The sequence below is a fragment of the Eucyclogobius newberryi genome, unplaced genomic scaffold (assembly GCF_026437365.1).
Source record: "Eucyclogobius newberryi isolate DKJ021-1_F unplaced genomic scaffold, fEucNew1.0.hap1 SCAF_134, whole genome shotgun sequence".
NCBI classification, from domain to species: Eukaryota; Metazoa; Chordata; class Actinopteri; order Gobiiformes; family Gobiidae; genus Eucyclogobius; species Eucyclogobius newberryi.
In genome coordinates this window covers 137,149-159,453 of record NW_027315762.1, presented here as the reverse complement: position 1 = coordinate 159,453, position 22,305 = coordinate 137,149, and the positions used below count along the sequence as shown (strand labels likewise).

The window sequence follows — 22,305 nt, the reverse complement described above, 5'->3', positions numbered from 1 at the left end:
CTCTTTGTTTTAACCGTCCTGAAGAAAAGAATCTTCAATAACACAGTGGTCAAGTGTCCAGACGTACTAATACTTCAATAACACAGTGGTCAAGTGTCCAGACGTACTAATACTTCAATAACACAGTGGTCAAGTGTCCAGAAGTACTAATACTTCAATAACACAGTGGTCAAGTGTCCAGACGTACTAATACTTCAATAATACAGTGGTCAAGTGTCCAGACGTACTAATACTTCAATAATACAGTGGTCAAGTGTACAGACGTACTAATACTTCAATAACACAGTGGTCAAGTGTCCAGACGTACTCATACTTCAATAACACAGTGGTCAAGTGTCCAGAAGTACTAATACTTCAATAACACAGTGGTCAAGTGTCCAGACGTACTAATACTTCAATAATACAGTGGTCAAGTGTCCAGACGTACTAATACTTCAATAACACAGTGGTCAAGTGTCCAGACGTACTAATACTTCAATAACACAGTGGTCAAGTGTCCAGACGTACTAATACTTCAATAACACAGTGGTCAAGTGTCCAGACGTACTAATACTTCAATAACACAGTGGTCAAGTGTCCAGACGTACTAATACTTCAATAACACAGTGGTCAAGTGTCCAGACGTACTAATACTTCAATAACACAGTGGTCAAGTGTCCAGACGTACTAATACTTCAATAACACAGTGGTCAAGTGTCCAGACGTACTAATACTTCAATAACACAGTGGTCAAGTGTCCAGACGTACTAATACTTCAATAACACAGTGGTCAAGTGTCCAGACGTACTAATACTTCAATAACACAGTGGTCAAGTGTCCAGACGTACTAATACTTCAATAACACAGTGGTCAAGTGTCCAGACGTACTAATACTTCAATAACACAGTGGTCAAGTGTCCAGACGTACTAATACTTCAATAACACAGTGGTCAAGTGTCCAGACGTACTAATACTTCAATAACACAGTGGTCAAGTGTCCAGACGTACTAATACTTCAATAACACAGTGGTCAAGTGTCCAGACGTACTAATACTTCAATAACACAGTGGTCAAGTGTCCAGACGTACTAATACTTCAATAACACAGTGGTCAAGTGTCCAGACGTACTAATACTTCAATAACACAGTGGTCAAGTGTCCAGACGTACTAATACTTCAATAACACAGTGGTCAAGTGTCCAGACGTACTAATACTTCAATAACACAGTGGTCAAGTGTCCAGACGTACTAATACTTCAATAACACAGTGGTCAAGTGTCCAGACGTACTAATACTTCAATAACACAGTGGTCAAGTGTCCAGACGTACTAATACTTCAATAACACAGTGGTCAAGTGTCCAGACGTACTAATACTTCAATAACACAGTGGTCAAGTGTCCAGACGTACTAATACTTCAATAACACAGTGGTCAAGTGTCCAGACGTACTAATACTTCAATAACACAGTGGTCAAGTGTCCAGACGTACTAATACTTCAATAACACAGTGGTCAAGTGTCCAGACGTACTAATACTTCAATAACACAGTGGTCAAGTGTCCAGACGTACTAATACTTCAATAACACAGTGGTCAAGTGTCCAGACGTACTAATACTTCAATAACACAGTGGTCAAGTGTCCAGACGTACTAATACTTCAATAACACAGTGGTCAAGTGTCCAGACGTACTAATACTTCAATAACACAGTGGTCAAGTGTCCAGACGTACTAATACTTCAATAACACAGTGGTCAAGTGTCCAGACGTACTAATACTTCAATAACACAGTGGTCAAGTGTCCAGACGTACTAATACTTCAATAACACAGTGGTCAAGTGTCCAGACGTACTAATACTTCAATAACACAGTGGTCAAGTGTCCAGACGTACTAATACTTCAATAACACAGTGGTCAAGTGTCCAGACGTACTAATACTTCAATAACACAGTGGTCAAGTGTCCAGACGTACTAATACTTCAATAACACAGTGGTCAAGTGTCCAGACGTACTAATACTTCAATAACACAGTGGTCAAGTGTCCAGACGTACTAATACTTCAATAACACAGTGGTCAAGTGTCCAGACGTACTCATACTTCAATAACACAGTGGTCAAGTGTCCAGACGTACTAATACTTCAATAACACAGTGGTCAAGTGTCCAGACGTACTAATACTTCAATAACACAGTGGTCAAGTGTCCAGACGTACTAATACTTCAATAACACAGTGGTCAAGTGTCCAGACGTACTAATACTTCAATAACACAGTGGTCAAGTGTCCAGACGTACTCATACTTCAATAACACAGTGGTCAAGTGTCCAGACGTACTAATACTTCAATAACACAGTGGTCAAGTGTCCAGACGTACTCATACTTCAATAACACAGTGGTCAAGTGTCCAGACGTACTAATACTTCAATAACACAGTGGTCAAGTGTCCAGACGTACTAATACTTCAATAACACAGTGGTCAAGTGTCCAGACGTACTAATACTTCAATAACACAGTGGTCAAGTGTCCAGACGTACTAATACTTCAATAACACAGTGGTCAAGTGTCCAGACGTACTAATACTTCAATAACACAGTGGTCAAGTGTCCAGACGTACTCATGTGGTCATACATGTGTTTGCAGCTCGTGGCTCCAGGATCAGAGGGTCAGAACGTTACATTGGGTCATGGCTGGAACACACGGTGAGTTACTGGACACGTAACACAAACTATCTTATCGTCTCGTGTTTTTCATGATAAATATCATTAAATATGAATCACATTTATGATTATGACGCTGTGTTTCATCGTAGAAAAAGATTCAGTTGTTTCATCTGTTTTTTAAAACTCTACATTTCGACTCATCCAAGAGTCTTAATCCATCTTTTTTATCCTACTCTGAGCAGGGTTAGGGCTAGCAACAGTGCCCTGAAGAAGGTTTATTATCTCCATAGCAACAGTGCCCTGAAGAAGGTTTAGTATCTCCATAGCAACAGTGCCCTGAAGAAGGTTTATTATCTCCATAGCAACAGTGCCCTGAAGAAGGTTTAGTATCTCCATAGCAACAGTGCCCTGAAGAAGGTTTAGTATCTCCATAGCAACAGTGCCCTGAAGAAGGTTTATTATCTCCATAGCAACAGTGCCCTGAAGAAGGTTTAGTATCTCCATAGCAACAGTGCCCTGAAGAAGGTTTAGTATCTCCATAGCAACAGTGCCCTGAAGAAGGTTTAGTATCGCCATAGCAACAGTGCCCTGAAGAAGGTTTATTATCTCCATAGCAACAGTGCCCTGAAGAACGGTTAGTATCTCCATAGCAACAGTGCCCTGAAGAAGGTTTAGTATCTCCATAGCAACAGTGCCCTGAAGAAGGTTTAGTATCTCCATAGCAACAGTGCCCTGAAGAAGGTTTAGTATCTCCATAGCAACAGTGCCCTGAAGAAGGTTTATTATCTCCATAGCAACAGTGCCCTGAAGAAGGTTTAGTATCTCCATAGCAACAGTGCCCTGAAGAAGGTTTAGTATCTCCATAGCAACAGTGCCCTGAAGAAGGTTTAGTATCTCCATAGCAACAGTGCCCTGAAGAAGGTTTATTATCTCCATAGCAACAGTGCCCTGAAGAAGGTTTAGTATCTCCATAGCAACAGTGCCCTGAAGAAGGTTTAGTATCTCCATAGCAACAGTGCCCTGAAGAAGGTTTAGTATCTCCATAGCAACAGTGCCCTGAAGAAGGTTTATTATCTCCATAGCAACAGTGCCCTGAAGAAGGTTTAGTATCTCCATAGCAACAGTGCCCTGAAGAAGGTTTAGTATCTCCATAGCAACAGTGCCCTGAAGAACGGTTAGTATCTCCATAGCAACAGTGCCCTGAAGAAGGTTTAGTATCTCCATAGCAACAGTGCCCTGAAGAAGGTTTAGTATCTCCATAGCAACAGTGCCCTGAAGAAGGTTTAGTATCTCCATAGCAACAGTGCCCTGAAGAAGGTTTAGTATCTCCATAGCAACAGTGCCCTGAAGAAGGTTTATTATCTCCATAGCAACAGTGCCCTGAAGAAGGTTTAGTATCTCCATAGCAACAGTGCCCTGAAGAAGGTTTAGTATCTCCATAGCAACAGTGCCCTGAAGAAGGTTTAGTATCTCCATAGCAACAGTGCCCTGAAGAAGGTTTATTATCTCCATAGCAACAGTGCCCTGAAGAAGGTTTAGTATCTCCATAGCAACAGTGCCCTGAAGAAGGTTTATTATCTCCATAGCAACAGTGCCCTGAAGAAGGTTTAGTATCTCCATAGCAACAGTGCCCTGAAGAAGGTTTAGTATCTCCATAGCAACAGTGCCCTGAAGAAGGTTTAGTATCGCCATAGCAACAGTGCCCTGAAGAAGGTTTATTATCTCCATAGCAACAGTGCCCTGAAGAACGGTTAGTATCTCCATAGCAACAGTGCCCTGAAGAAGGTTTAGTATCTCCATAGCAACAGTGCCCTGAAGAAGGTTTAGTATCTCCATAGCAACAGTGCCCTGAAGAAGGTTTAGTATCTCCATAGCAACAGTGCCCTGAAGAAGGTTTATTATCTCCATAGCAACAGTGCCCTGAAGAAGGTTTAGTATCTCCATAGCAACAGTGCCCTGAAGAAGGTTTAGTATCTCCATAGCAACAGTGCCCTGAAGAAGGTTTAGTATCTCCATAGCAACAGTGCCCTGAAGAAGGTTTATTATCTCCATAGCAACAGTGCCCTGAAGAAGGTTTAGTATCTCCATAGCAACAGTGCCCTGAAGAAGGTTTAGTATCTCCATAGCAACAGTGCCCTGAAGAAGGTTTAGTATCTCCATAGCAACAGTGCCCTGAAGAAGGTTTATTATCTCCATAGCAACAGTGCCCTGAAGAAGGTTTAGTATCTCCATAGCAACAGTGCCCTGAAGAAGGTTTAGTATCTCCATAGCAACAGTGCCCTGAAGAACGGTTAGTATCTCCATAGCAACAGTGCCCTGAAGAAGGTTTAGTATCTCCATAGCAACAGTGCCCTGAAGAAGGTTTAGTATCTCCATAGCAACAGTGCCCTGAAGAAGGTTTAGTATCTCCATAGCAACAGTGCCCTGAAGAAGGTTTAGTATCTCCATAGCAACAGTGCCCTGAAGAAGGTTTATTATCTCCATAGCAACAGTGCCCTGAAGAAGGTTTAGTATCTCCATAGCAACAGTGCCCTGAAGAAGGTTTAGTATCTCCATAGCAACAGTGCCCTGAAGAAGGTTTAGTATCTCCATAGCAACAGTGCCCTGAAGAAGGTTTATTATCTCCATAGCAACAGTGCCCTGAAGAAGGTTTAGTATCTCCATAGCAACAGTGCCCTGAAGAAGGTTTATTATCTCCATAGCAACAGTGCCCTGAAGAAGGTTTAGTATCTCCATAGCAACAGTGCCCTGAAGAAGGTTTAGTATCTCCATAGCAACAGTGCCCTGAAGAAGGTTTAGTATCTCCATAGCAACAGTGCCCTGAAGAAGGTTTAGTATCTCCATAGCAACAGTGCCCTGAAGAAGGTTTAGTATCTCCATAGCAACAGTGCCCTGAAGAACGGTTAGTATCTCCATAGCAACAGTGCCCTGAAGAAGGTTTAGTATCTCCATAGCAACAGTGCCCTGAAGAAGGTTTAGTATCTCCATAGCAACAGTGCCCTGAAGAAGGTTTAGTATCTCCATAGCAACAGTGCCCTGAAGAAGGTTTAGTATCTCCATAGCAACAGTGCCCTGAAGAAGGTTTAGTATCTCCATAGCAACAGTGCCCTGAAGAAGGTTTAGTATCTCCATAGCAACAGTGCCCTGAAGAAGGTTTAGTATCTCCATAGCAACAGTGCCCTGAAGAAGGTTTAGTATCTCCATAGCAACAGTGCCCTGAAGAACGGTTAGTATCTCCATAGCAACAGTGCCCTGAAGAAGGTTTAGTATCTCCATAGCAACAGTGCCCTGAAGAAGGTTTATTATCTCCATAGCAACAGTGCCCTGAAGAACGGTTAGTATCTCCATAGCAACAGTGCCCTGAAGAAGGTTTAGTATCTCCATAGCAACAGTGCCCTGAAGAAGGTTTAGTATCTCCATAGCAACAGTGCCCTGAAGAAGGTTTAGTATCTCCATAGCAACAGTGCCCTGAAGAAGGTTTATTATCTCCATAGCAACAGTGCCCTGAAGAAGGTTTAGTATCTCCATAGCAACAGTGCCCTGAAGAAGGTTTAGTATCTCCATAGCAACAGTGCCCTGAAGAAGGTTTAGTATCTCCATAGCAACAGTGCCCTGAAGAAGGTTTATTATCTCCATAGCAACAGTGCCCTGAAGAAGGTTTAGTATCTCCATAGCAACAGTGCCCTGAAGAAGGTTTAGTATCTCCATAGCAACAGTGCCCTGAAGAAGGTTTAGTATCTCCATAGCAACAGTGCCCTGAAGAAGGTTTATTATCTCCATAGCAACAGTGCCCTGAAGAAGGTTTAGTATCTCCATAGCAACAGTGCCCTGAAGAAGGTTTAGTATCTCCATAGCAACAGTGCCCTGAAGAACGGTTAGTATCTCCATAGCAACAGTGCCCTGAAGAAGGTTTAGTATCTCCATAGCAACAGTGCCCTGAAGAAGGTTTAGTATCTCCATAGCAACAGTGCCCTGAAGAAGGTTTAGTATCTCCATAGCAACAGTGCCCTGAAGAAGGTTTAGTATCTCCATAGCAACAGTGCCCTGAAGAAGGTTTATTATCTCCATAGCAACAGTGCCCTGAAGAAGGTTTAGTATCTCCATAGCAACAGTGCCCTGAAGAAGGTTTAGTATCTCCATAGCAACAGTGCCCTGAAGAAGGTTTAGTATCTCCATAGCAACAGTGCCCTGAAGAAGGTTTATTATCTCCATAGCAACAGTGCCCTGAAGAAGGTTTAGTATCTCCATAGCAACAGTGCCCTGAAGAAGGTTTATTATCTCCATAGCAACAGTGCCCTGAAGAAGGTTTAGTATCTCCATAGCAACAGTGCCCTGAAGAAGGTTTAGTATCTCCATAGCAACAGTGCCCTGAAGAAGGTTTAGTATCTCCATAGCAACAGTGCCCTGAAGAAGGTTTAGTATCTCCATAGCAACAGTGCCCTGAAGAAGGTTTAGTATCTCCATAGCAACAGTGCCCTGAAGAACGGTTAGTATCTCCATAGCAACAGTGCCCTGAAGAAGGTTTAGTATCTCCATAGCAACAGTGCCCTGAAGAAGGTTTAGTATCTCCATAGCAACAGTGCCCTGAAGAAGGTTTAGTATCTCCATAGCAACAGTGCCCTGAAGAAGGTTTAGTATCTCCATAGCAACAGTGCCCTGAAGAAGGTTTAGTATCTCCATAGCAACAGTGCCCTGAAGAAGGTTTAGTATCTCCATAGCAACAGTGCCCTGAAGAAGGTTTAGTATCTCCATAGCAACAGTGCCCTGAAGAAGGTTTAGTATCTCCATAGCAACAGTGCCCTGAAGAACGGTTAGTATCTCCATAGCAACAGTGCCCTGAAGAAGGTTTAGTATCTCCATAGCAACCGTGCCCTGAAGAAGGTTTTCACACGTGTTCATGTTCTTCCTCTTCAGCCGCCGCGCTCCGGATCGCCATGTTCGGGAAAAGCTTTGAAGACATGACGACTTTGGCCGACTTCATCTCCGGACGAAGCGGCTCCAGACCGAACGCCGCTCCGGCGACGCGACTGACCCAGTGCGTCCAGGGCTCATGGAACCGCAGAGCATTCACCATATTCAAAACCAGAGACAAGGTTTACATCGACAAAATCAAGCACGAGATCAGGCAGTGCGTGGCCAGCTGTCCTCCGGGTCCTAACGTCCTGCTGCTCCTGGTGGACCCGAGCAGCTTCACCGAGTTAGACTCTGAGAAACTGCAGTACACCTTAGGCTTTTTCGACAAGAACGCCTTCCAGTATTCGATCGTTGTCACGACCAAGGAGAGCTCCAGCTTCAACACGCTGGTGAAAAACATCATCGACAAGTGCAATAAGCGGCAGCTCCGCATCGTCTTAGACGTTCACACGAGTCACGCTCATGAGATTCAGGAGTTCATGATGAAAGCTGAAGACATCGTGAACCAGAACCATGGACAGTACCTGAGCCACAGATCGGAGTTTGCAGAGTCTCCACAGTCAGGATCTGAACGTGTACAAGCTGCATACGAGACACAGTTACTACGGCAACCTCAGGTCAGAGCTCCACAGGAGGTGGGCCGTCCGTACACACCTCAGAGCGAGCGCAGGTTTAGTGAGCCGATGCCAAAATACTCGCTCAATGTGGACCCTAAACTGCTGGAGCGTATCTCCATATTTGAACAGAATAACACTCTGACAGACGACCAGAAGGTTCAGCCCGTGAGGGACAGGTCTCCAAGTCTGGGGGACGTTTGGAAGGGTCCGGAGTCCGCTGCAGGAACGACTTTGAACGTTTTACTCTGTGGAAGATTTGAAGATTTGAAAACGTTAGCAGCAAACTCAATCTTGGAGCAGAAACATCTGTTTTTGAAACAAAAACATCAAGGAAATATTTGTGATCATCTGGTTTCTCTTGTGAACGTAAATGCTTTGTGTGGAAAAGACACGGACGATGCAAAGAAAGAGGCGTACAAGTCGGTCTCGGCCTGTCATCCAGAGGGCGTCCACGCCTTTGCCCTGGTCCTGCCGGTCGGACCCAGCAGCATGGAGGACAAACTGGAGTTTGACGCTCTCCAAAGCTCCTGTGGGCCCCACGTTAACGCTCTAACCCTGGTCCTGTTCACAGTGGACTCGGAAAGCGCCGCAGCAGCCGTCAGAAACTACGTCCAGTACAACACGGAAATACAAGCTCTGTGTCGCACTTGTGCTGGACGTTATTTCATACTGAACATTAACGACAAGAAACAGGTCCCAGAGCTGCTGAGAATGGTGGGGAACATGAGCAGAGGGAAGTCCATGACAAAAGAGATGTTCCCCAAACCTGCCGTGAACATGCTAACCCGAGCGCAGTCCGTCACTAAATCCAGAAGACTTCTAAGTCAGAACTCACGAAACCAAATAATGCCTCAGAAAGAAACAAGTCAAAGTGAACCTCTGGCCCAATCGCAAAGTGCAGATTATTATGATGTTCCCCGACCTGAAGCTCTGAGAGTGGTGATGGTCGGGAAGACGGGCAGTGGAAAAAGCGCCACAGGAAACACCATTTTAGGACGAGACCAGTTCAAAGCCATAACAGCTCAAAATTCCGTGACCAGGTTGTGCATAAAAGCAGAAGGAACAGTCGAAGGACGGCCAATAGAGATAGTGGACACGCCCGGTTTGTTCGACACAGCTTTAACAAACACTCAGGTCCAACAGGAGCTGGTGAAGTGCATTAGCCTGTTAGCTCCTGGGCCTCACGCCTTTTTAATGGTGCTGCAAATCGGACGCTTCACAAAAGAGGAGCAAGAAACTGTTCAGCTGATCAGAGACTTCTTCGGCAGTCAATCTCAGAACTTCATCCTGGTTCTTCTCACAAAAGGAGACGCTCTGACAAACACCACGATTGAGAGTTACCTTGGGGAGGACAGCTTTGTCAAGAGAGTGATCAGCGAATGTGGAGGACGATATCACGTTTTCAACAACAACGATCCAGGGAATCGAGAACAGGTCAAAGAACTGATCCACAAGATCGACACGATGGTGAGAGACAACGAAGGAGGCCACTACACGTCAGAGATGTTCGAAGAGGCAGAAAAGGCCATCAAGAAGGAGACAGAGAAAATACTAGAAGAAAAAGAGCCAGAGATGACGAGACTGGAAAAAGAACTTGAGCTCAAACTTTTTCAGCAACTTAGAACGGTGCAAAAGCAAAGATCAGAAACACAGATATTAGGGGAACAAAGCATTCACTCGAAGTCCGAAAAGCTGAAGGAAACAGAAGAGAAATGCAGAAGAGAGCAAGAAAGGAGGCGCCGCGAGCAGGAGGAGCAAGAGCAGGAGGAGCAGATGAAGAAGCTGGAGGAGGAAATGCAGAGGAAACGTTTCGAGATGAGGCAGGAAAACCTCCAGAGACAGATGAACTCGGATCGGAGCAAAACGGCTCTTCCCGAAATGATGATGATGTCGGTCGCGATGGACGAAATGCGGAAGGAAATGGAGTCGTGGGAGAGACAGCGGCGAGAGTGGTGGGACAAACGCTACGAGGACGAGGAACGCCGGCGCTCAGAAGGACAACAACGGCAGAGAGAGTACGAGGAGGAACGACAAAACTACGTACGAGAGCGACAAAGGTGGGAGGAGAAACGTCGAGAGGAGGAGCTGGGGAGGGCGCGGCACGAGGAGCATCTGCTGGAGGAGCATCGACAGGAGCTGGAGAAGATCAAACAGGAGTACGAGTCCGAGGCCAGGAGACAAGCCGAGACGTCCAACGAGTTCCAGCAGAAGTACGGGGCGGACATCGTGGAGGAGCTGAGGAAACGGGACGTGGAGATGGCCCGGCTGAGGGAGAACGACAGGATGAACCACAACGTCCGGCTCAAGTACGTCATTCAAGACAAGAAGCACGGAGAGAACTTCCACTGGCTGAAGCAGCGGCAGAAGCAGGAGATGAAGCAGCTCCAGAACAAGTATAAGTGGAGGGAGCAGGAGCTCCAGGTGGAGCAGCAGAAGATGCAGCAGCGACACGAGCAGGAGGTCCAGCTGTGGATCAGGGACCGAGTGGACAATGGCGTGGACAACAAGGCCTGCGCCATCCTGTGACCGGCATCATGTGACCGGCACCATCATGTGACCGGCACCATCATGTGACCAGCATCATGTGACCGGCACCATCATGTGACCGGCACCATCATGTGACCAGCATCATGTGACCGGCACCATCCTGTGACCGGCATCATGTGACCAGCACCATCAGGTGACCAGCACCATCATGTGACCAGCATCATGTGACCGGCACCATCCTGTGACAGGCATCATGTGACCAGCACCATCAGGTGACCAGCACCATCATGTGACCGGCATCATGTGACCAGCACCATCATGTGACCAGCACCATCCTGTGACAGGCATCATGTGACCAGCACCATCAGGTGACCAGCACCATCATGTGACCAGCATCATGTGACCAGCACCATCATGTGACCGGCATCATCCTGTGACCGGCATCATGTGACCGGCACCATCATGTGACCAGCACCATCATGTGACCGGCACCGTCATGTGACCAGAACCATCCTGTGACCGGCATCATGTGACCGGCACCATCATGTGACCAGCACCATCATGTGACCGGCACCATCATGTGACCAGCACCATCATGTGACCAGAACCATCCTGTGACCGGCATCATGTGACCAGCACCATCATGTGACCGGCATCATGTGACCGGCACCATCATGTGACCGGCATCATGTGACCAGCACCATCATGTGACCGGCATCATGTGACCAGCACCATCATGTGACTGCACCATCCTGTGACCGGCATCATGTGACCAGCACCATCAGGTGACCAGCACCATCATGTGACCGGCATCATGTGACCAGCACCATCATGTGACCGGCATCATGTGACCGGCACCATCCTGTGACCGGCATCATGTGACCGGCACCATCATGTGACCAGAACCATCCTGTGACCGGCATCATGTGACCGGCACCATCATGTGACCAGCACCATCATGTGACCAGCATCATGTGACCAGCACCATCAGGTGACCAGCACCATCCTGTGACTGGCATCATGTGACCAGCACCATCAGGTGACCAGCACCATCATGTGACCAGCATCATGTGACCGGCACCATCCTGTGACAGGCATCATGTGACCAGCACCATCATGTGACCAGCATCATGTGACCAGCACCATCAGGTGACCAGCACCATCCTGTGACCGGCATCATGTGACCAGCACCATCAGGTGACCAGCACCATCATGTGACCAGCACCATCCTGTGACCGGCATCATGTGACCAGCACCATCATGTGACCGGCATCATGTGACCAGCACCATCATGTGACCGGCATCATGTGACCGGCACCATCATGTGACCGGCATCATGTGACCAGCACCATCATGTGACCGGCATCATGTGACCGGCACCATCATGTGACCGGCATCATGTGACCAGCACCATCATGTGACCAGCATCATGTGACCGGCACCATCCTGTGACAGGCATCATGTGACCGGCACCATCATGTGACCGGCATCATGTGACCGGCACCATCATGTGACCAGCACCATCATGTGACCAGCATCATGTGACCAGCACCATCAGGTGACCAGCACCATCCTGTGACCAGCACCATCATGTGACCGGCATCATGTGACCAGCACCATCCTGTGACCGGCATCATGTGACCAGCACCATCATGTGACCGGCATCATGTGACCAGCACCATCATGTGACCGGCATCATGTGACCAGCACCATCATGTGACCGGCATCATGTGACCGGCACCATCATGTGACCGGCATCATGTGACCAGCACCATCAGGTGACCAGCACCATCCTGTGACCGGCATCATGTGACCAGCACCATCATGTGACCGGCATCATGTGACCAGCACCATCATGTGACCGGCATCATGTGACCGGCACCATCATGTGACCGGCATCATGTGACCAGCACCATCATGTGACCGGCATCATGTGACCGGCACCATCATGTGACCGGCATCATGTGACCAGCACCATCATGTGACCGGCATCATGTGACCAGCACCATCATGTGACCGGCATCATGTGACCAGCACCATCATGTGACCGGCATCATGTGACCAGCACCATCATGTGACCGGCATCATGTGACCAGCACCATCATGTGACCGGCATCATGTGAAAATTTGATCTTGTCCATAAATGTAATACAAAATAGAGATTTTATCACTTTATCACTGTTAACGTTCTTTTGGTTAAAGAAAAAATGGCTTATTATACTTCCTTATTTTTACAGAAAAACTTGAAAATACTTGTTACGTTAATACTTATGTTACGTTAATACTTATGTTACGTTAATACTTATGTTACGTTAATACTTATATTAATACTTCTGTATCTCTTCTGTGGTTTTAAAGTAAAGCTAGAAAATGCTTACACTTACACTCCATTATAAAACATAAATGTGTTTGAAGAAACGTGGGACTTTGTAAAAAGCTGGATTTCTCTTTTTGTCTGTTTGTGTTTTAATGCCTTTTGTTGTATAAATGAAAAATAAAATTCATGTCATATTATATTTCCGTTTGTTGGAAATTGTGTTATGATCATCTAATCCAGCGCTCGTTTGTTCTAAGCAGCTCACGAACACCTTCCATCTCTTGCATGTTCCGTTCATATAAACATGTAATGCAAAAATGTAACATTATTACTGTATAGAGGGCCAAAAACACAAAGTGGGCGGAGCCCACTCAAAATTAACGAAAGTACCCGTCAGTGACCAGGGTCCCACACCATGAGGTAGGAAAGCGCGAGCGCCAACCCGCCGATTTTTCACCCAGTGAACATTGACGAAAAGTCACACAAATTTGCAGACATCTAAAAATCGTGCCTTTCTACATTCTGGCGATCTCCTTTTTCTAAAATGAAAAAAAAAAATTGGCGCGTCAGCGCCCCCAAATGTGCAAAAAATGCATTGAGAGATAGGAAATGACCCCAAAAAAATCTGATCGTAGAATCATGAAATTTGGCGCAGAGGTAGATGGTGACAAGAGAAGTAAAACATATTATTATGGCAATGCTTTCTGCCCAACCAAATGTCGGCCATATTGGATAAAAATGTGTTAAGCATGACTCAGGAGTTTTTCCATATGTCGTACTTTTGCAAACTCCTCCCAGACAGTTTGCCCGAAACAGCTGAAATTTTGTGAAAACGGTGTTGACGAGTGGGATATCAAAAGTTATCCAAATTATTATCTTTATTATCTTTCACGGTCTCTGAGCGGCGAAGCCACAAACTGTAGCTTGAATTTCAGAAATGTCCAAATTTTAAATTTGCTGCCGCAGATAAAGTCCGAATTGCGTCAAATTTGAATCAGTTTGAATTACTTTTTGCCCTGAACCTACTTAAAGTTAAATTAATTAATTTGGCATGACAGTGCCCCCTACAGAGTAAAATACAATTTTATATCAAGGGTAAAATGTTTAGTTTTTCAAAATTTTACAAAATTTGGCACAAAATTCCATTTTGGCATCCCGATCAAAAATGTCAACAAGACCCATGTCATATTTGTTACGATGTAGCCATAGCGATGACAGAAACCTCCCATGTTATTCCAATGGGAAAATTGCCAGATCTCTGAAATGTGAACATGTTTACATTTTATACTTTTACAAACTCCTCTAAGGGCGTCAGCCCAATTAACCTACAATTTGGTGAGACTCGTCTTCATGAGTCGACCATCAAAATCTATCAAAATGTTTATTCTAAGAGCCACAGACTTTGTGCGGCGGAGCCGCAAACTTTCCCCTTTTGAATGTAAGCATCATGGATTCAGCAGTAGGTGTAATAAAAGGAAAATTGGGGCGTGGCAGCGGCGGCGTGGCAGCGGCGGCGTGGCGAGGGCCGATCATCGCCGCTTGCAGCTATATTTTAGTATCATTCTTATTGTCAGTATTAAACAAGTTTTTATTTTTGTTTAACCATCAGTTTCTAAACAGTTTTGAACCTTAGAAGACCTTAAAGAGCCGTGACCAGTCGAGCCGGTTCTAAAGCTGTGCCGGGAAGAGGAATGTGGGAATTCTCCAGAACTGAATATCTGCAGAGTCAGCGCTGATGGGCGGAGTCAGCGCTGATGGGCGGAGTCAGCGCTGATGGGCGGAGTCAGCGCTCATGAGCGGAGTCAAACCTGCTTCTCAAACACGGTGAATGTTCCTGTCTCAAACTTTACAGCCGTGAATGGAAGACACTGCAATCTGTGAGTACTTACAGATTTGTACTTTAGATTTGTACTTTAGATTTGTACTTCAGATTTGTACTTCAGATTTGTACTTTAGATTTGTACTTCAGATTTGTACTTCAGATTTTACAGATAATGATTTCATTGTGTGTTTATTACGACTCTTCTGATGATTACAAATGATTAACAAAGAAGTGTCGATGGTTAAAGTTTCCCCTTTAGTTGTTTCTGAAATAATCATTTTAACTTTATGGACTTAGTAGTACTTGGACGTGGAAGTAGTTGTAAACAGATGATTCGATCTTAAACTGTTACAATAAGAGCGTTTAGAGATGATGTCTTATAGTTTATTTAGTGAAACTGCCTGGTCTCTATTTGACCACAAACTTAAACCTAAATATAATACACTTGGATTTACTGTAAACCTTTTTATTCTGCATTTCATCTGTTGTACTTTATGTGTTTTTAGAAGATAAATTATTCAGTTCTTTTCTCTCTGAATCTCTCGTACATATTTAGTGCTTTTCTCATTTAATAAATGGATAAATAAACCTGCGTCTGCAGCACAAGAGCAGGTTTAACGGGTTCATCATCATTAAGTTATTCTGCTGATTAAACTTATTGGAACACTTGTGTTCAGGTGACACGCCCTCAGGTGACACGCCCTCAGGTGACACGCCCTCAGGTGACACGCCCTCAGGTGACCCGCCCTCAGGTGACACGCCCTCAGGTGACCCGCCCTAAGGTGACCCACGATGGCGAAGGCGATGTTTGGTAAGGAACGTTAGCACACTGAAGCGCTAGAACGGCGGGCTAGAGGTAAGAATAGCCGCTATATCCGAAATTTTTGAAAGCTCTAGGTGCTCTAGGTGCTGTAGGTGTTGTAGGTGTTGTAGGTGCTGTAGGTGCTGTAGGTGCTCTAGAGGCTGTAGGTGCTGTAGGTTCTGTAGGTGCTGTAGGTGCTCTAGAGGCTGTAGGTGCTGTAGGTTCTGTAGGTGCTGTAGGTGCTCTAGAGGCTGTAGGTGCTGTAGGTTCTGTAGGTGCTGTAGGTGCTCTAGGTGCTGTAGGTGTTGTAGGTGTTGTAGGTGCTCTAGGTGCTGTAGGTGCTCTAGGTGCTGTAGGTGCTGTAGGTTCTGTAGGTGCTGTAGGTGCTCTAGAGGCTGTAGGTGCTGTAGGTTCTGTAGGTGCTGTAGGTGCTCTAGGTGCTGTAGGTGCTGTAGGTGTTGTAGGTGATCTAGAGGCTGTAGGTGCTGTAGGTTCTGTAGGTGCTGTAGGTGCTCTATGTGCTGTAGGTGCTGTAGGTGCTCTAGGTGCTGTAGGTGTTGTAGGTGTTGTAGGTGCTCTAGGTGCTGTAGGTGCTCTAGGTGCTGTAGGTGCTGTAGGTTCTGTAGGTGCTGTAGGTGCTCTAGAGGCTGTAGGTGCTGTAGGTGTTGTAGGTGTTGTAGGTGCTCTAGAGGCTGTAGGTGCTGTAGGTGTTGTAGGTGCTCTAGGTGCTCTAGGTGCTGTAGGTGCTGTAGGTGCTGTAGGTGCTCTAGGTGCTGTAGGTGCTGTAGGTGCTGTAGGTGCTCTAGAGGCTGTAGGTGCTGTAGGTTCTGTAGGTGCTGTAGGTGCTCTAGGTGCTGTAGGTGTTGTAGGTGCTGTAGGTGCTCTAGAGGCTGTAGGTGCTGTAGGTGCTCTAGGTGTTGTAGGTGTTGTAGGTGCTCTAGGTGCTGTAGGTGTTGTAGGTGCTGTAGATGCTCTAGGTGCTGTAGGTGCTGTAGGTGCTCTAGGTGCTCTAGGTGCTGTAGGTGCTTTAGGTGCTGTAGGTGTTGTAGGTGCTCTCGGTGCTGTAGGTGTTGTAGGTGCTCTAGGTGCTGTAGGTGTTGTAGGTGTTGTAGGTGCTGTAGGTGTTGTAGGTGTTGTAGGTGTTGTAGGTACTGTAGGTGCTCTAGGTGCTGTAGGTGCTCTAGAGGCTGTAGGTGCTGTAGGTGCTCTAGAGGCTGTAGGTGCTGTAGGTGCTGTAGGTGCTCTGGGTGCTGTAGGTGTTGTAGGTGTTGTAGGTGTTGTAGGTACTGTAGGTGCTCTAGGTGCTGTAGGTGCTGTAGGTGTTGTAGGTGCTGTAGGTGTTGTAGGTGCTCTAGGTGCTGTAGGTGTTGTAGGTGTTGTAGGTGTTGTAGGTACTGTAGGTGCTCTAGGTGCTGTAGGTGCTGTAGGTGTTGTAGGTGTTGTAGGTGCTCTAGAGGCTGTAGGTGCTGTAGGTGCTGTAGGTGCTCTGGGTGCTGTAGGTGTTGTAGGTGTTGTAGGTGTTGTAGGTACTGTAGGTGCTCTAGGTGCTGTAGGTGCTGTAGGTTCTGTAGGTGCTCTAGGTGCTGTAGGTGCTGTAGGTGTTGTAGGTGTTGTAGGTGCTCTAGAGGCTGTAGGTGCTGTAGGTGCTGTAGGTGCTCTGGGTGCTGTAGGTGTTGTAGGTGCTCTAGGTGCTGTAGGTGTTGTAGGTGCTCTAGGTGCTGTAGGTGTTGTAGGTGCTCTGGGTGCTCTGTCAGCGAACACGAGCAGTTTTTCGTTACATTGCGCTCTAAGGAAAAAAAGCTTTCTGGGCCGCACAATTTTTTTGGCTGCAGTACCAATGGAGTGGCCACTGGGGGAGTCTGCGACATGCTGCGGCGAGCCACGCCCTATCCAGATATTATAATAGATCCACGATGTTAGCATATTAATGTTAACACCTTAATGTTAGCACCTAAATGTAAGCACGTTAATGTTAGCACGTTAATGTTAGCATATTAATGTTAACACCTTAATGTTAGCACCTAAATGTAAGCACTTTAATGTTAGCACGTTAATGTTAGCACGTTAATGTTAGCACCTTAATGCTAGCACCTTAATGTTAGCACCTTAATGTTAGCACGCTACAGCAGCGTTTCATGTTAATCCTTTACCTTTATTCATTAGACTATTACGTTTTCTCCTTCAGACATGATTTAGTTGTGTCTGTTCTTTATCCAGATTTAACGCTTTATTTAACGCTTTATTTAATGCTTTATTTCGTGCTTTATTTATGCTTTATCACATTCACTTCAACTCATAAATCAGACTCTAACTCTTAACTTAACTTTAGCCAGTGCATTTGGAGACACGACCACGTCTACACAAGCCATAGAAATTCTTAAACTATAAGACTGTGGTACGAAATTTGACTTGAAACATTTTGTCACAACTATTAAACAAAATAAATGCTGTGTTTCAGCGTACGACTTGAGACTGATGATGATCGGAAAGGATCAGGAGGAAAAGGCTAAACTGGGCACGTTCCTCACGGTGAAGGCGAGTGTCCCTTATGGAAAACTGTTCAAAGAGAGCGCCGTCTTCAGCGGAGAATGGAAGAACGCCGCGGTGAAGGTCTACAACACCTCAGACCTGTTCAGCGCCGACGACACCGCAGTGAGAGAAGAAGTCCAGCGTCTGCGCTCTCAGTGCCATCCTGAACCCAACGTCTTCCTGCTGCTCGTCGATCCTTCAGACTTCACCAGAACTGACCGAGACAAGCTCAAGTTCATCCTCGAGTGTTTCGGAGACGACGCCTTCAAACATTCAATCATGATCGTGACCAAAAGCGACGTGAGCCTGAACTCGCACCTCCGCGGCCTCAAAAGGGACTGCGGCAAGAGAATGCTCAGACTCGACTTTGACGATCTAGACAGTCATGTTCTGAGGGGTTTCATGGAAAAAGTCCAGGACATGATCGACGATAACCAAAGTGAATATGAAAGCATAGAAACGCTGATGGAAATGCCAGAACCAATCTACGATTACCCGACAGTCGCCTTGAACCTGGTGCTGTGCGGCGGGTTCATCGAATGGAAAGCATCAGTTTCTAAAGCTATTTTGGGACAAAGACAAAACCCATCAAAATTTTCAAAGTGTGTAAAGAATGACGGTAGAGTTGGCAGATGGAGGATGTCTATCATCGAGCTGCCACCTTTGTTCAGTCTGAACAAGGACACCGCGGCACAAGAGTGTCTGCAGTGCCTGTCTCTGTGCGACCCAGAGGGCGTCCACGCCTTCGTGTTGGTCCAACCTGTGGGTCCAATCAACCCTGAGGACAAACAGGAGCTGGACGCCATCAGGAGAGTGTTCACCTCCAAAATGAACGCCTTCCAAATGATCCTGTTCACGGTGGATTCAGAGTCTGGAGCTTTGGCCGTGTCCAACTTCATCAGAAGAAACAAAGACGTGCGAGAGCTGTGCGAGAGCTACAACAACCGCTACGTCATATTCAACATCACCGACCAAAAGCAAGTGCCACATGTGATCCAGATGGTCGAGGACATGAGCCAGAACGGATCACTTAGTTACAGAAAATCAGAGCCTGAAGTTGGACTAGAGTCCTTGATGATTTGTGATACCATGATGAAACATGATCCCCATAAAGATTCATTACGAATCGTTCTGATCGGTAAAACTGGGTCTGGAAAAAGCGCTACCGCCAACACCATTTTGGGTCGGATTGAGTTTGAGGCTAAATTATCTCAGACGTCAGTCACAAGATTCTGTAGAAAAGCAGAGGGCCAGATTGAGGGCAGGTCAGTGGTGATCGTGGACACTCCAGGTTTGTTTGACACGACTTTATCCAACGATCAAATCAAAGAAGAACTGGTCAAATGTGTTAGCCTGTTAGCGCCTGGACCTCACGTGTTTCTACTGGTGCTGGAGATCGGGCGCTTCACAAGAGAGGAAAAAGAGACTGTGCAACTAATTCAAAGCTTTTTTGGCCACAAGTCGGACAAATACACAATACTTCTCTTCACCAAAGGAGACTATCTCAAAAACACGACCATCGAAGATTACCTGAAGGGGGGCCAGACTCTGGAAATGCAAGAAAAATGTGGGAATAGGTATCACGTCTTTAATAACGCAGACACAGGGAACCGCAAGCAAGTCCACGAGTTATTGGCCAAGATTGACGAGATGGTGGCTCAAAATGGCGGCGGATTTTACACTTCTGAGATTTTCCAAGAAGCGGAAAAAGCCATTGAAAAAGAGACTGTAAGAATTCTCCAGCAGAGGGCACCAGAAATCCAAAATCAGAAACATGCCATTGTGGAAAGGCACAAACAAGTTGTCAAATATACAAAAAGTAGAATTGCAGCGATAAAAAACAAAATCGACCAAGAGATTTTACAAAAAGGCACACAGGTTCAAGACAAGCAGAGGAAGATGGCCTTAGAACGGGAAAAGAGGAAGAAGTTTGAAGAGATGAGGGAGGAAGAGGAAAGAATGTTAAAAATGGAGGAGGAAAAGCAGCAGCAAAAATGGAACGAACGATACAAGTCATTACTGAGTCCAAGCAAAGACGAAAGACAGACTTACGAACGGCTGCAGCGCTTGAGGTCGGCCCTGGAGGAAATCCAAAAGGAGAAAACGGCGTGGGATCTACAGCGGGACGTTCTGACGATGAGAGCCGAGGAAGAGCGACGGCGCGAGGAGCTCAACGCGCCATTTGTGACGCTGGAAAGTGAATACGAGGAAGCAAAGAGACTTTACCAAGCCAAGATCTGTGAGGACGAACTCAGACGCAAGCAAGAGGAGCAAGAGTTTCGAGTCGTCGAGGAGCATTATCGGAAAAAGTTGGAAGTGATTGATCGGAAGAGTTTTGCAGATGCGAGGAAGCAAGCGGAAGAGAGCAATGACTTCCAGACGAAGTACACCAAAGAGGTCAAAGACGACAAGGCGGAGCTGGAGAAACAACTGGTGCTGATGAAGCAAAAGCAGAAGGCAAACGAGGACTTCCTGCTGAGTCAGCTCAAGAGGAGCAAGTCGCATCTGAAAGAATACAACTCGATGAGAGATAAGCAGCGGCAGGAGATCCGAGCGCTGGGGCGGCTGAAGGCCATTCACGACGAAGAGACCCTGACGCAAGGAGTCGAGGAGCTACAGAAACAGCACGACGGTGAGGTCCACGACTGGATACAGCAGAGTGTGAAGAGCGCGGAGGACAGCAATGCGTGCGCCATTCTGTAACCTCAGGAACGAAGAGAAGAACGCGGAGGACAGTAATGTGTGCGCCATTCTAATGCAGTGAAATACATGAGCAATGAGAGAGATATACCATAGATGTATAGGACTAATAGTCAAACTGTATTTATATTTGTATTTACATTCTGTGGTTGGGGAGTTTCAGTTTTGTACATTTCAACCCTTTTATGACAAAAGATCATCCAAAAATAAAAAAGTGTTGTACATTTGCTGATGTTAATACATTTTGATCTGTGAATATCTTTCATTTTCATCTCATTACTACAATATGTATATGTTTTTAACTGATGCTCAAATAAATACATGTAAAGAATTGAAAGTATGAATTATTTCTGCAATAACAGAAAACAAAACACAATCCTCATCTGAGGTCCAGACGAGGCCTCAAAGTGATTAATACAAGTAAAATTAAACCTGGTGGAATATTTGAGCCATAATATTAATCTCAGCCCCGCTGTGGGCCGCTGTGAGCCGCTGTGAGCCGCTGTGAGCCGCTGTGAGCCGCTGTGGGCCGCTGTGGGCCGCTGTGGGCCGCTGTGGGCCGCTGTGAGCCGCTGTGAGCCGCTGTGGGCCGCTGTGGGCCGTTGTGAGCCGCTGTGGGCCGCTGTGGGCCGCTGTGAGCCGCTGTGAGCCGCTGTGAGCCGCTGTGGGCCGCTGTGGGCCGCTGTGAGCCGCTGTGAGCCGCTGTGAGCCGCTGTGAGCCGCTGTGAGCCGCTGTGAGCCGCTGTGGGCCGCTGTGGGCCGCTGTGAGCCGCTGTGGGCCGCTGTGGCTCATAATGACCTACAGTGACTCATTCTTCTGATAAAAGCTCGGCTCGTTTCCCGACATGTTTGAATTTCCTTCTTCGTCACAAACACGTCACGTCAGAGGAAATATTCCAAACATCCAACACCGGCTTTTTATACTGATACTTTTACTTACGTACATTCTTTTCCTCAAGTACTACATGTGAGTTCTTTTCCTCAAGTACTACATGTGAGTTCTTTTCCTCAAGTACTACATGTGAGTTCTTTTCCTCAAGTACTACATGTGAGTTCTTTTCCTTAAGTACTACATGTGAGTTCTTTTCCTTAAGTACTACATGTGAGTTGTTGCAGACGAAGAATCACGAGAACGTTTGACACGGAAACAACGTTTTGACTAAGAAGAAAATATGAAATGATCAAATGTAAATCTGTGACTGAAGCGTCTGGATAGAACATATTTACTTCTTAAGTGTAAAGTATAAAGTGTAAAGTATAAATTTGTTGTTGTTGTTGTTGTTTATTGGCAGTTGGCATCCAAGTGTTGCATTACCGCCAGACTTTATTCTTCAGACTTTGTCGCATTCTTTAGAAGTTCTTCTTCCATTAAAGTGTAAAGTATAAAGCATAAAGTGTAAGGTATAAACTGTAAAGTATAAAGTATAAAGTATAAAGTATGAAGTATAAAGTATGAAGTATAAAGTATGAACTGTAAAGTATCA

At 45.9% G+C, this 22,305-nt stretch overlaps 2 protein-coding genes across 2 annotated transcripts in view; one reads left to right on the top strand and one right to left on the bottom strand.

Annotated features, from left to right (window-relative positions):
• Positions 1 to 22,305, bottom strand: part of prdm6 (PR domain containing 6) — a 192,854-nt gene that overhangs the window by 57,605 nt on the left and 112,944 nt on the right. The window lies entirely within an intron of this gene.
• LOC140359037 (uncharacterized) lies at positions 7,563 to 21,014 on the top strand. Its single transcript, XM_072443911.1, has 3 exons — positions 7,563 to 10,688; positions 15,468 to 15,557; positions 17,982 to 21,014. Exons 1-3 carry the CDS (start codon positions 7,568 to 7,570, stop codon positions 20,822 to 20,824), a joined length of 6,054 nt encoding a protein of 2,017 aa, XP_072300012.1. The 5' UTR covers positions 7,563 to 7,567; the 3' UTR covers positions 20,825 to 21,014.